This window comes from Chrysemys picta, chromosome 25 (genome assembly GCF_011386835.1).
Source record: "Chrysemys picta bellii isolate R12L10 chromosome 25, ASM1138683v2, whole genome shotgun sequence".
In the NCBI taxonomy this organism is placed as follows: Eukaryota; Metazoa; Chordata; order Testudines; family Emydidae; genus Chrysemys; species Chrysemys picta.
In genome coordinates this window covers 11364736-11379560 of record NC_088815.1, presented here as the reverse complement: position 1 = coordinate 11379560, position 14825 = coordinate 11364736, and the positions used below count along the sequence as shown (strand labels likewise).

Here is a 14825-nt window from a genome sequence, read left to right as displayed (position 1 = left end):
CACTAAGCCCGAGGTTAACAAACCCAGGATCTGCTCATTCAAGTTCTACCAACCCTGGGCTTACATTACAATGTAGACCTCCCCTAAGGGACTTGGCCAGGGTCGTACACTGAGGTGGTGGCAGAGTTGAGAATTAACCCAGATCTCCTGAGTCCCCGTCCAGTGCTTTCCCTCTCCTTACTCACAGATGAAAATATACCTGGTGTACATGTGATGAAATTGAGCAGCTCCAGGGACTCCCCTACCTTTGCAAAGCACTAAGCCGAACACGAAAATGTTTAAAACAAGCATCAGTTTTGCAAACAGTTCCTTGGGGAGGCTTGGAACAGCCCACCCTGCAGCAATGGGCTCCAGATCACAAAAGCATCCTGTGGTGAAAACTAGGAAGTGAAACCAATGAGACTAGTTTCGCTACCTGAGTAAAATGCAAAAAAACAAAAACAAAAAAATCCTCCACAAACAAACCGTATCAGTAGTGAGAATGAAATCAGATTTTTAAAACTGCAGTATTGCTATGCTCAAGCATGCAAGAATCAGGAGTCCGGCCCCATAAGAACCAAAATATTGGCTTAAAATCATGAGATTTAAATAAATAATATAGCTTGGGTATTTGCTTTCTGGTTTGGGAGCCTTTAGGTCACTCACAGGTCATGCTTTCAAACTTTTCTCTGCAACCGTGAAGGTCAGAAACTTTTTTAAAATAAAAGCCAAGATTTTTCTATATTCACATGACTCCAGGAGCTGGCAATTTAAGAAAAGCTCCAAACATCACGAGACTCGCAATAAATTAAAAATTAAATTGCGAGAGTTGGCAAAGTGGACGTGGGGCAAATGTAATCCTTGTTACAGCTGAGCAGCCTCACTGAAACCAACACGGTGCAAGGTTTCGACCCCAAAACAATCAAAGGGAATGAAAAGACCTTCATTGACATCCACGGGCTTTGGATCAGACTAAAATCGCGCTCCGCGGGTTTTCGGTGTGATTAGTCAGCTGAAATATTTGTTATGTTATTAGTCAGATGAAATATTACAAATGTTGCCGAGCTTGTTGCCTCCAAATGCTTCACAATTTCTCATAAAAACCTGTCCCCGTTTCTCAGCTAGTTCTAGTTATTAGCAATTCAGGCAGGGAATTTTTGAACAAAGAGGCCTCGTTCTGACCTCACGTCTGTTGGTATAGAACCGGGATGTCAGTGAACTTCCTCCAGATTTGTACCCATATAGCTTAGCTCACCATCCGGCCTGGACACGCACAATTTTTATTTTGACAGTGTCCCCTTCAGCAGATTTTTATTTTTGTCTCCTGCGCGTAAAGCGCCCTTCCCCTCTCCAGTCTCTGAACAATCCATTGTGCCATTAAAACAGGGACAATGGCCTCTTTGGATCTGACCTATATCTGCACTGATTCTCTGTAATTAATGGCCAGCATGACAGAGAGGGAGTAATTTACTGCATTCTGGCTGCTGGGATACCTCTCCTAGCAAAGCTTCTTTGCTGCTGGCTTTTTCTTTCTGCTCTTTGGCAGCTGAACGAACAGGAAGGAGGTTACTGGGAGAGGGTAAACGTTTCTCGCTTTTCCTTCTAACTCATCGAAGTCTCCTAAGATATACGACTGCAAAGCCAGCACTCCCGATTTGGTTGCTGCCGTGTTCAATATCCACTGGGAAGCTAAACAGCGGTCCGACTTCTTCCCGACTATCCAGCCAATGCCACCTACTAGATAACAATAAATGTCTGATACCACATGCGCACTGTTCCATACAGGAGACAAGCCCCAGATCGCAGCTGTCTGAAAACAGCCGTGTGGGGGAATCCATACCTTCCTCCCCAGGAATCAGTGCTAGCCAGGCCATTAGCCAATCAGATTGCATACATGCTTCAGTGTACTCTGATTGGCGACTGAGAGTTCTAAGGAGTCCGAAAGTGACCGCCCCATCCCTGAGACCTCTTAAAGGGTCATCTAGTCCGACCCCCGGCCAAAATGCAGGATTTGTTGTGTCTAAACCATCCAAGACAGATGGCTGTCCAGCCTCCTTTAGAAAACCTCCAGTGAAGGAGCTTTCACAGCCTCCCGTCTTACCGTTCTTACAGCCAGGACCTTTTTCCTGAGATTTCATCTAAATCTGCTGTGCTGTCGTTTGAACCCATGGCCTCTTGCCCTGCCCTCGATGGCAAGAAAGAGCAACTTTTCTCCATCTTTTTTATAGCAGCCCTTCAACTGTTTGAAGACCGCTCTCATGTCCCCGCTTAATCTCCTCTTGATTTCAAAGGGGAAACTGTTGCACGTTTTGAAATAGGCAAGACTTCCCACTCCGTCTAAAGAGGACATTGAGCACGTAGGTAACAGTGCACAGATGGGTTAAATTCTGCTCTCGGTGACATCTCATTGAAACCGCAGGGTGGATTTGTGCTCGCTGTGAAATGCAGAGTCCAATTTGTCTGTGGATGGTGGTGCTGCCTCCTTGGGGATGTCCCCTTTGTCATCTGTGGAGGGGAAGGGAAAGGCAGAGCCTAGGTGGCGAGGGGGCAGGCGTTCGGCGCTGATCAATTTCAGGAACACAGATCAGCAGAGGCTGTATAAACCCACTTTGCCCCCAAGACTGAGAAAGTAAAATGGCTCTAGACGGATGCAAGACACAGACTCATAGGAGCGCCGAGCTAGAGATGGGAAAGGCCCAGCTAATGGGCCCCCCTCCCAGCCAACGTTAGGATCATCCCTCTACTGTAGATCGTCATGGATCTTTGTCCATGGCACCAAGTGCTCCTCGCCCCTCAGCCCTGAGTTTGTGTGTCTAGCTGGGAAGCTTCCCGCAGCCTCTAGCAACGTGAAAAGCACAAATGCCATTAGGGAGAGAGCTGGGGGAGCGAGGCCATCTGTGTTCAGGCATACCTCCCCGGGGGCAGCATTACAGCATCCCAGGTTCCTGATGGATTCAATTTCCCCCCTTTCCCCCTCCCAATCGCTATTGGATTTTCACTTTAAATAATGTCGTCTCCTAATTGCCGCTGATGGGTGCTCTAGGGTGCTGGGCGTATGGCTATCGGCCTCCCCCAACAAGGGCAAAGCAAGTGCGTTCTGAAATCCCCTCTGCATGAGGAGAAAATTCCAAGGGGAAAACCAAACTGCTTGGCCTTTGAACCGGGAGGGAATTTAGCACTTAAGAAATGGAAGGGAAAGCTCAGTGGTTTGAGCATTGGCCTGCTAAACCCAGGGTTGTGAGTTCAATCCTTGAGGGGGGCATTTAGGGATCAGGGGCAAAAATCTGTCGTGGGATTGGTCCTGCTTTGAGCAGGGGGTTGGACGAGGTCCCTTCCAACCCTGATATTCTATGAACAGTACGGGCTGGAGATGGCCAATGTTAGCGAGGCCAGATGTTATATGACCATCTCCACTGCAGCTCAGTCCTGACCCATCGCCCCCGGCTATTCCACCCCCAGGTTCTCTATATTCAGCCCTCTGTGATCCCAACCCGTCACCAGCTGCTATTCCAAACCCTGGTTCATTTTGGTGGGGGGAGGGAGGTGTATCATGGCAGTCATACATCCACGAGGCTTCAGGGGAGGGTAAGTTTGGTTGAGAGGCCCGGTCCACATAGCCGAACGGGAGCCCAGGACACCCAAACTGTAACTCCTACGAGGCACCGGGGCAGCATTTCGCAATCACAACATCGAGGTTCGATGCTCAACTGAAACTTCCTGCAGAAACTTTTTGCGCAAAATCCCATGTAATTGAATTCCCTGCTTTCCAGCCCAAAACAGTTTAGATGGAATATTTCCCACCCGCCCTCGCTTCCAGCGTACCAGAGTCAAAAGGTCAAGGCTGCTGTACGGGTGGGGAGGGAGGCTTTAAAGTGACAGAGGAGGAGGAGGGCGGCTCTGGGAAAAAAAAAAACTCCGGACTTTGATAGGGCTGCAGACCAAGATGCACAGACAGTGAAAGGGGCTTCGCTCTCCACTGCTTGGGGGAGAGGATGGGAAAACTGCCACAGTCAGCAGCTCCCGGAGGGAGGGAACTTGGAATGTTCAGCTGTGTGTGTCAGACGCTCTCCTGTGTGGGAGGTGGTGCAAGGAACAGGGAGCGCAAGTCCGTTGTATTTCCTGGCAACACCCTGCCGCCTGGATGCGCCTGAAGAAGTTGAGCTGCCCCCTTCAGCTCCCCTCCACCCTATTCCCCGCCAAAGCCCGCACCGCTGTGCACAGCTCTCCCCCTGACACCCGGCCCCAGTTACCGCAGACACTCCAGGACTGGAGAAGCCAAAATAGCACGAGGTATCTGCAGGGGTTCAACACGAACACATTGCGAACGGGGGTACGAATCCTGCAGTTCTCTCTCAGGCAACATTCCCAGTGATTGCCACAGGGGCTTTGCTTGAGTAAGATCTGAGTCAAGAGCTCAGGATTTAGCCCTTTTATAAGAATATCTTATATTTACCACCTCTTATCAGAGAATCTCAAAGCCCTAGGTAGGGATGGACCCGTTCTCCATTTCACAGACGGAGAAACGGGGAGATTAGATGACTTGCCCGAGGTCTCACAAATAAAATTGGAGGCAGGGCCAGGAACGGAGCCCTGGTGCCTCACCCCCACTTTAACCACTAGATCACACTGCCTCCCCAAGTCAGGCCTAGCACTCAAGCATCCTGACTCGAAGGCGCCTGCTCAAACCACGCTGCCTCAGACTCCAGACGAACGCTCCAGAATTGTGTGTTCTGTGCGGTCTGAGGCTTGTGCCCTGAATCTGGGTCCCTTTCCAGGTGGCTGTTTCTCCGAGCAAGAGCCACGTGCAAAGGGAACTGGGTCTCCTGTGCGTGATAGTCCCATCAGCCCTGAAGGACATGGCTTCTTCCAGCTGCTCTGTATGGCCCTCACAAGTGGGGCTACAAGTGTTGGTGACATCCCAGAGACTGGCCAGGGAAGGGGCATGCAGGGAGACCAGGGGTGGGGTGAAGGGTGTGGGGAAGTGAGTTAGTGCAAAACCAACTAGCACCTTCATTTGCCTCCAAGCTCTCGGTGTAGCTGTTGGTTTCCTGCTACTTTCTTCTCGGGACCAGCTCCCACCTACTCTGTGCCCACCAATGGCCTCCCGCTCCCCTCACCTCTGGGGAGTGCCCTCCCTCCCTCCCTATACTCCTTCGCCATTACCTCTGGATGGTTTCTTCCAGCTCCTTGGTCTTCACTTCGTCTTCCTGCATCTGCTTCTTCATGGCCTCGTCTTCCTCGGTGGCGGACGACGGGGCTCCTTCCAGCAGCCACCTCTCCCTCAGAGCCTTGGACTAGGTAGGGTTGGGAGGGGAACACAGAGAGACCGGTTACTTTCCTCCCTCTGCACTAGGGATACTGGTGTGAGAACCTGGGCTCCAATGCTGCACCACCAACATAGCAGGGAGGAGGCTGAGCATTGGGGTCTCTCCTAATTGGCCTCCTGGAGTGGTACCACGACACCTCCTACCGCTACCTGCAATGGGAGAGCCGCTGGGGGGGGGTGGAGTGTTACCAGGAACACACATTAGCAAGGGGCTAATGGCCCTGCAGAACACGAGCCAGCAAGGACGTCAGTCTGCATCATGGGGCTGAATCTGTCTATACTGCTGCCCATCATCCTAGCACCTGAGCGTGAACCCTCCGGTGTCTTCATCAAGCTTAAGGCCAGAAGGGACTATTAGAACAGCTAGTCTGATCTGTATACCTTAGAATTTCACCCAGTCACTCCTGTATCAAGCCCAATCATGTTGGCTAAAGCCACTTCCAAGAAGGCATCTAATCTTGATCTGAAGACATCCAGAGATGGTGAATTCACCACTTCCCTCTCACTCGGATCAAACTCTCCATTAACTCTTTCCCTCCCACCTCGGAAAACCAAACCACCCACTAGAGCTGGCTAACACTTTTTCATCCAAAAGTACTTTCCCAGTAGCAGCATAGGCTTTGGGTACTCGTGGTTGTAGGTTCAAGCCCCACCAATGACCACGGTGTCTCTATTTAGAGCCATGGCCTGCTACGCTGGTGTGGTTTCAAACCTCGTGCAGTCTGGGGCTCATCAGAAAAGCATAGGGCCCTTCCCAACCCAAGACAGAGGTGCTCGGGCACAGCCTAGCAGTCTCAGTGCAGAAGGTGAGGAGCGAGGGACGTTCTCTGTGCTGGGAAAATGCTGCTTTCCCCTCTCCAGAGACGCACTCAGGGCCAGGCCCTGTCCTAGCCATGCTGTTCAGACCAGGCCTTTGGGGAAACCCAAAGCCCAGTGGGTTAGTCTGCAGGCGATCGCAGACAGCGGGATGTCCCGTGCCAGGGCACGTTTCTTAGGGCAGGTGAGTCATTAGGGTCAGTCCCCAGACTTTGCCACCTGGCTCAAGCGAGCAGGGAGATGGCTGGTCTCCAAACTGCTCGTTCCACGACGGAAACCCTTCAGAGGAAGCCCTTCAAAGCGGCACATCTGCATCCTGGAGCTTTTCCTGTTACCCCCCGATCTGTAAAGCTGCAGCAACGCATGGCAATTTTAATCGCTCACCCTCTAGGCCAGCGGTTCTCAAACTTTAGCAACCCGAGGACCTCCATTTTGATTTAAATTTTTTCAGGGACCCCCAAGCTCCCCCTACTCAGCCCTTGCCCCCCCCATCACTTACTCTCCCCCTCACTCACTTTCACCAGGCTGGGGCAGGGGATTGGGGTGCAGGAGGGGTGCAGGCTCTGAGCTGGGAGGTTGGGTGCAGAAGGGGGTGTGGGAAGGAGTTTGGGTGCTGGAGAAGGATCAGGGCTGGAACAGGAGGGTGGGGTGCAGGAGGGGTGCAGGCTCTGGGAGGGAGTTTGGGTGCAGGAGGGGGTGTGGGAAGGAGTTTGGGTGCTGGAGAAGGATCAGGGCTGGAACAGGAGGGTGGGGTGCAGGAGGGGTGCGGGCTCTGGGAGGGAGTTTGGGTGCAGGCTCTGGGCTGGGGCAGAGGGTTGGGGTGCTGGAGGAGGTGAGGGGGGCGGCGCTTACCTTGGGCTGCTCCCGAAAGCAACCGGCACATCCCTCTGGAAGTGGCTCCTAGGTGGGGGCCCAGAGGGTCTCCGCATGCTGCCCCTGCCCGCAGGCACCGCCTCCACAGCTCCTATTGGCCACACTTCCCGGCCAATGGGAGCTGCGGAGTCAGCGCTTGGGATGAGGGCAGCGCACGGAGACCCCCTGTCCCCTTCCTGGGCCGCAGGGACTTGCTGGCTGCTTCCAGGAGCAGCACGGACCCAGGGCTCCTGCTCCTCCCCCTCCCTCCCAGCGCCTCCTTCACGTCGGGGAACTGTTCCCCAGCGTGAAGGAGGCACTGGGAGGGAGGGGGAGCAGTTGATCAGCGGGGCCCGCAGACCCCCCAGAGTACCCTCGGGGACTCCCAGTGGTCCGCGGACCCCAGTTTGAGAAATGCTGCTCAAGTCCATCATACCTGCCCCCGGGAGGTGACTGTGCAAGGAAACACTGAACTGAATACCTGCGTGCAGAGGGGAAGGTGGATAAAGGATAAAGCACATTTTAAGGGTCGCACAGTTTTTGGGGAATGGTTCCCCCACCCCACTAACCCTGTGAAAAGTGTCCACCTCTGTGCTCTCCTGAGCACCTCACAGTCTTCATTCACCCCCCAACAGCCTGTAAGGAAGGGCAGTAGCATTACCCCACTTCACAGGTAGCACCGGAGGCCTAGAGAAGCTCCAAGCCAGATTTTTAAACATATTTCGGTGCCTAACCCCCAAAATGAGGAGTTAGGCACCTAAATACCTCGACCAATCTGGTGCTAAGTGATTTGCCCAAGGCTGGACGGGGAGTCAGTGGCAGATCTGGGAACTGACCCCACGTCTCGTAAGGCCCAGGCAAACCCCGAACCCTCTCTCTCAGCGACACTGGGCTGAGGTTTGGGGCATGCTTTGCGGTTGGCTCGGGTCCCACTCAGGTTCAGCCCTGCGGCATTGGGCCCAGATCTGCGTTGCTACCTTTAGGTGCTGTAACTGGCGCCTGTCGTCTTCGAGCTGCCGCCTTTTATTTTCGATCTCGATCTGACGTTTCCTCTTCTCCTGAGCGTAGAAGGAAAAGACGAAGAAGGGAGGGGGGGAAAGAAAAGGATGAATTCGTGGTAATCATGTTTGTTAGGACAGACGTGGCCGGATTTAGCTTTCCGAAGGCGGGGCGTCCCATTAACTTCAGGGGGGCTGGCTCACCCGTGCGCTTAAACACGGGCCCTCGGTCAGGTCTCCAGCCATTTCCCCCGTGGGTCAGTGATTCAGTCAGTCCCTCCTGCAACCTGCAATGCCGCTGAGCTCCGGCGCTCATGGGGAGGCACAGGTGGGACGGTTTCCATTACCCGGTGGGCAGGTGTCGGGCTGGGTCCTTAGCAGGTGTAGATCGGTACAGCCCCATTTACGCCAATGGGAGCGAGGCTGATTTACCCCAGCTGGGGATCTGGCCTGAAGTTTTCAGAGGCAATTTAACTGGACTGACCTTTCTCACTGACTCAAGAAATTGCTTCCCCTCCCCGCCCCCCCGCCCCTCAACAACAGCTGAGATTTCTCCTGTCTCAGCCCTTGCGGCTGCACCATCACTGTGGTATGCAGGAGGCGTGGATGGGGCAGGCCCCCTCCATGTTGTTCTGCTTTTCTCTCTCTCCTTTAGGGTTTGTTCCTTCCATTCCCCCCTGCCCCCCGCATAATTTGTCCTCATTTTTATCTTACCCGGAAATTGTAGCTACCCAATACACAACAAATACACACACGATGCAAAACAGCGGCACATACATTCCACACCTACACAAACAACGCTTCACAACTACACAGCGATGCAAACAAGCAACACCAACCGAGCACGGCAGCGACACTCCCAACGCTCACCACCGCCACAATGCACAACCGCTACACAAACAGGCAACGCTCGACAACGGCCCTATCCACAACGACACGAGCAATGCTCACCGGCTACCTACCCAACGCACAACTACGCAAAGACTGCACGGCAGCTAAACAAACCAGGCACAACAGCTACACCAGGCACTACACAACCAACGCACAACAGCTACATTGACAATAAACCGCTGCCCCACCAATGCCTGGCAGCTACACAGCCAATGCCCCACAGCTGCACAATGTGTGACCGAATGCATCCTAAAGGGGAATGGCTGCCGGACTCGACGGCCCTGGATTTCCGAGCCCCACGGTCTGGGATTGGAGTTTGTGCCTGGATCGATTCGCTGTACTTAGCTTTTGAGCGACAGCGACTGAGGTACGTTCTAACGGCTGATCTCAGGGCAGCTATGGCGTCTACTCCATGCACTCAGAGCAAACATGCTCGAGGTTTTTCCTTTCAGATTAAGGAAGGCCATAAGGAAAGAACAAATATCGAGGCCCAGGCCCTCCAGCTGCGATCGGAATTCCCCATTCCCCTTCAGATCCCCCGCGCATCTGCCACGGGTTCAGTCTCGCTCCCGCTGCGACAGGCCCAGCTGGGGCATCGCTAGGCCCTGCGGATCCACAGTTAGTGGCCAGTAGAGCAGCCCTGAGACTTCCCCTGCCCTTAGACAAGTGCCTCAGTTCCCCCATCTGTAAAATGGGGATAATAATCCTTTGTCTATTCCGATTGTGAGCTCTTTGGGGAGGAGACTGTCTCACACTAGGTGCATGTACAGCACCTGGCACAACGGGGCCTTGGTCTCAGTGAGGCTCTCTATAAATGACTGTCGCAGTATTAGTTGTACAGCCACTTGGAGTCCCAGCTGCAAGGACCAAGCATGGGTGGACGAACGTGCTGCGGCCCCGGGTTTCATCGGACATCTGCAATGTACTTGCGCCGTGTAACGGGTTTTCATGAAATATATTTGCCCTTCACTTCCCCCCCGTGTTCTCCCAGGAGAATTTTAATTTAATTACACTGGCTGAAGCACGAGTATTTCAGACTAAATGGGAGTCTGTGCTACTCAGACAATAACGGCTCTTGTTTGCAATTGATGCCTGCCCTCATTTGAAGGGAACAACATTCATACACATGCCCAGAATTCTTGTTTTCCCAGGGCCAAAGCGAACTCGGACCTCAAGTATTATTACTATGAATTATTTCTATTGCAATAAAGCCAAGAAGCCCAGTTGAGATCAGGGCCCCATCGTGCCTGGCGCTGCACAGACACGATGAGAGAGAGTCCCTGTCCCAAAGAGCTTATAAATGAAACAGAGACAGACAAAGGGCGGGAGGGGAAACTGAGGCACAGGCCGGGGACGTGACTCACCCAGCATCACACAGCAGGCGAGTGGCAGAATGGACAATAGATCCCAGGACTCCAGACTCCCAATCTGGTGCCCTATCCACTAGATCACGCTGCATTTCTATCATGCCTTCTCCAAGCCCGTTATTAACGCAAATGAGTCAAGCCCCCTAAACAGCACAGTGAGACAGGGAAATCTCATTATAGGCCCAGAAGGGGGAAGGGACTTGGCCAAGCATACACAGTGAGACAGCAGCAGAGCTGAAAAGGGAGCCCAGAAGTCCTGACTCGCAATTCCCTGCTCTAACCACTAGATCTTACTCTCCCCACAGCTGGAAAAAGAACCCAGTCACCTCGACTCCAAGTTCTGGGTCTTTAAGAACATAAGAACGGGGTCAGACCAAAGGTCCATCCAGCCCAGTATCCTGTCTTCCAACAGTGGCCAATGCCAGGTGCCCCAGAGGGAACGAACAGAACAGGTGATCACCAAGTGATCCATCCCCCGTCGCTCAATCCCAGCTTCTGGCAAACAGAGGCTAGGGGCACCATCCCTGCCCATCCTGGCTAATAGCCATTGATGGACCTATCCTCCATGAACTTATCTAGTTCTTTTTTTAACTCCGTCATAGACTTGGTCTTCACACATCCTCTGGCAAGGAGTTCCACAAGTTGACTGTGCGTTGTGTGAAGAAATACTTCCTTTTGTTTGTTTTAAGCCTGCTGCTTATTCATTTCATTGGGTGACCCCTAGTTCTTGTGTTATGAGAAGGAGAAAATAACACTTCCTTATTTACTTTCTCCACACCAGTCATGATTTTATAGACCTCCATCATATCCCCTCCTCAGTCAGCTCTTTTCCAAAAGTCCCAGTCTTATTAATCTCTCCTCATACGGAAGCCGTTCAATACCCCTAATCATTTTTTGTTGCCCTTTTCTGTACCTTTTCCAATTCCAATAGAGCTTTTTTGAGATGGGGCGACCACATCGGCACGCAGTATTCAAGATGTGGGCGTACCATGGATTTATATAAAGGCAAAATGATATTTTCAGTCTTATTATCCATCCCTTTCCTAATGATTCCCAAGTCTTTAACCCCAAGCATGCTCTTCCTGCTGGAGTGTTGCTCTAACCCCATCAGCACTGGGACACAGAGGGCTAGAACAGCCAGAATGACCTCCCACAAGCGTGATTACTCCCAGTCCACAGATGCGGAGCTGAAGTAACTTGCTCGAGGTCATACAGCAGATCAGTGAGAGGGATTGGAATAGAAAACAGATCTCCTGGGTGCTAGCCTCTGTCCACTAGACCTCACTGCCTCATAGGCTGGGCCTTGCTTTTTCCAGCCGGAAACGAGACGAGAACTGGATTTCCCCAGCCCTCGGAGAAGATCCGAGCCACCTCCAGTCCTTGCCCCACTGTTGGGAATCGGTCCTGATTATTTCATCCGAGTCGGTTCCCGATCCTGGGAAGCGTCACACGTTTTTTTCCCCAGCCCAGAACAATCTGCCCTTTGTGTGGCAGCGACCAGCCCGATCGCAAGCGGGGACTGGAAAACTGGCAGGCGAGGCGGCCACACAAAGGTGCGGGCAGCGAGCCAACACGCGGCCATGGGGAGAGGACCACGCCTGGCTCTGTCTCAAAAGAGGACCAGGCAGAGATTGCACGGCCCAGCAGTTACATGCCTCCAGGCTGGCTCTCCGCATCTGCGGCCTCATTCACCCAGAGCTGGGGAGCTGCCGTTACAAGCGACCTCATGTCCATGGGCCTGATCCTTTGGGAGTGGAGGGCGCTTGGCGTGGTGCTCAGCTCCTTGCTGGATGATGCTTCCTGTTCTCTTGACAATAATGCCCCTTTCTGCTCCCTTACACAGCCCTTTTCTTTCTGGGCTTTAGAAGTCAGGCCCCGACCAGTAAACCACGGCATTGACCGGATGCCTCTGCACACTTGCGAAAGCCCCATAGAAACTGACTCCACCATCCGCCAGACCTCCAGGCCGCTGGGAAGGAGCCAGCCAGCCAGCAGCGACTGCAGCTCAAACCCCATCAGCTCTCACTGGCCAACAGGCAGGGGAATCTCGCCTCACCCACAGCCCAGCTGGCACCAGATAAGTGCGCCCTGGAAATCAGCTGTTTGGAGTCGGACCCACAGGAGGAGCCCCTTACGGCTCACTCAGCCGGCATGTTACTGGGTCCTAGACAGCCACCGGTAAGTGAGTCAGCCCCTGCCAAAACCTCCGTTCACTGAGTAGGCACGGGGATCTTGTTTGCAAGCACGAAATCACCCTCCTGTGGGGCCTGATCCAAAGGGCCTCAGACCCTAGAAGCTCGGAGCCTCAATCCCCTGGGGTCTACACCTTCCCTTCCCTCCAGGGCACTGGTCTCTGGGATGGCCGTGGTTGGCTATCAAACAGCAATGCCGGTGTGAAGGAACGGGAAACTAACCAGACCCATGAGGAGGGGCAGCGATCGGAAAGACTGGGAGCCTGCTGCTCCGTTCCCTTGTTCCTGCAGGTAAGGCAGAGACAGTGGGAAAGAAGAGGAGGATTGCACGCCCCATATCCTGAGCCAGTTCAGGGCCCTGCCTGGCCTCCTAGGAGAGCAGCCTCGGGGTTACTCTAACGTACGCGCCGCTTCCCATGGCCTCCGACGGGCCTTGTGAAACTGAGAACAGCTGTAATGCTCTGGCCACCCCCCACACCATGACACCTCCTTACACATACAGCCAGCTCTGCACTGAGGGGGGAGGTCCCCTGTAGGTGGGAGGGGGTGTAATAATCTCAAGGGGCTGTTTCCACCCACTTTAAGGTCCCTTTGTGCTGCCAGAGGGGCTTTAGCACAATCAGGAGCGCTGAGTGAGCCTATAGTGTTGTATAAACTATAGGCAAGACCCAGCCCTCGTGTGCAGCCACCTCTGCCACACCGCCCAGGGTTCACTCACTTGGTCTATCTGGTCCCCCTGGGCCGTGTACTTAGATCATTGCCCTGGGGTCACAGAAAGAGCTACTCAGCCTGAAGAAAGGGATCCCACCAGCATTATACGGCTGCTGCATGAATACGTTCTGTTTATCCCTCATTCCAGCCCAGGGTGACACCCTGCATCCCAGGTCTGGGCCTTGGCACATTGACATTACCACCCCATGGTCTGGAGGGGGGCCAGTCACGTTGCCACGAAATGCTACCTGCAGCCAGACCTGCTGCTCGAGGCCCGGTGGATTCATTGCACGATATCGAAGACGGAAGGAGATGGGACGGGACCACTTACCGCTATGGCCTGCAGCCTCTCTTGCTGAACGGCGCCGGCCTCCGTGATCCTGCAACGAGAGCAAACGAACGCAGGGAGCGTCAGAGCGCAGGACAAGAGACGAGCTGGGGAAGGGGAGACTCTCGCATGCTGTGGGGGTGTGTCCGTGAATAGAATCATTATGGCCCGCAGCGAACCGGACACAGCACACAGACAATGGCTGAACTTTCCCCTTCCTTTGCAGCCCTCCCTCGGCCCTTTGTTTATCCTGTCTGTGCACTTGTTGCTAAAGCAGAGCGCTCCTTGGCCGGGCAGCCTGTGCATGGGGGTCTCCCAGCGCCGCCACCGGATCCCACGCGGCCTTTTGGATTTCGCTGTCACTGCGGGTTCAGTGTCCCTGAGCTGGGCTTGAACCAGACAAATGGAGTTTTGTGGACGAGCCAACTCCCTGCCTGCTCCAGAGTACTGCAGACAGGCTCACGCCAGCTGTGAGGCAGGGAGAGGAGCTGGCAGAAGGCGAGGAATGCTCCCAACTGCCAAGGTGCTGCTTCAGCACCGGGGAAAGTCAGAGGACCCGGGGTAGGTAGGTGGGAGAGTTTGGGCGTGAAATCAATGGGGAGGGAGAAGATCCAGTTAGGAAAACAGAAACCCGCTGCACTCCCCAAATTATTGCATCCTAATCAAAAGGCAGCATACGCTAGAGGTTTGGAACTTCAGTTCTATTCCTTGCTCAGCTGCGTGGCCATGGGCATGTCACTTAGCTTACAGCTCTCCCATCGACATCATTAATCCACCTCCAACAAGCGGCGATAGCTATATCGGTGGGACATGGCGCTGTCCACACCGGTGCTTATGTCGGTGTGAGTTATATTGCTCAGGGGGGTGGTTTATTCACAGCCCTGAGTGACGCAAGTTGTACCGACCTAAGTGGTCGTGTAGACACGGCCTCAGAGCGGGATGAAGAACGGATTTTTCAATTTGGTGGTTGAATGGAAACATTCGAGAACAATTTGGGCGGGGGGGTGTCAAACAAAATATTTCATTTGACTCCAACTGATTGGGTTTTTTTGCTTGTTTCGTTTAGTGTTCGGGTGTTTATTTTACCCTTTTTTTTAAAGGAACAAACTCACTAAACTTCTAAACAAAAACCTCGGCTTGAAACGAAAAGTGGAAAGGGTTCAACTTTAAAAAAAAAATTCAGCCAAAACTATTTGCCAGATTTGACCCGAATTTGCAGAAAGTTCCAGCATACTCAAAATGTGGGGTTTTTTTGGCAAATCAGTTATTCATCTGAAAACTTCACCCAGCTTGACTTAGCTTCTCTGTGTCTCTGTTTTCCCTCCCACGTTTGTCTGTTGGCTGAAGATCGCACCTCTGCACCTC

The 14825-nt window shown here is 53.2% G+C and overlaps 1 protein-coding gene across 2 annotated transcripts in view; it reads right to left on the bottom strand.

The window, feature by feature from the left end:
* Window positions 1-14825, bottom strand: part of PALM (paralemmin) — a 69879-nt gene that overhangs the window by 24836 nt on the left and 30218 nt on the right. For both annotated transcript variants that reach the window (XM_005281057.4, XM_005281056.4), the window contains exons 2-4: window positions 13464-13512; window positions 7951-8031; window positions 5143-5273 (exon numbers count right to left, since the gene is read on the bottom strand). In XM_005281057.4, the coding sequence (XP_005281114.2) occupies window positions 5143-5273; window positions 7951-8031; window positions 13464-13512 (261 nt within the window). The remainder of the gene's footprint in view (window positions 1-5142; window positions 5274-7950; window positions 8032-13463; window positions 13513-14825) is intronic.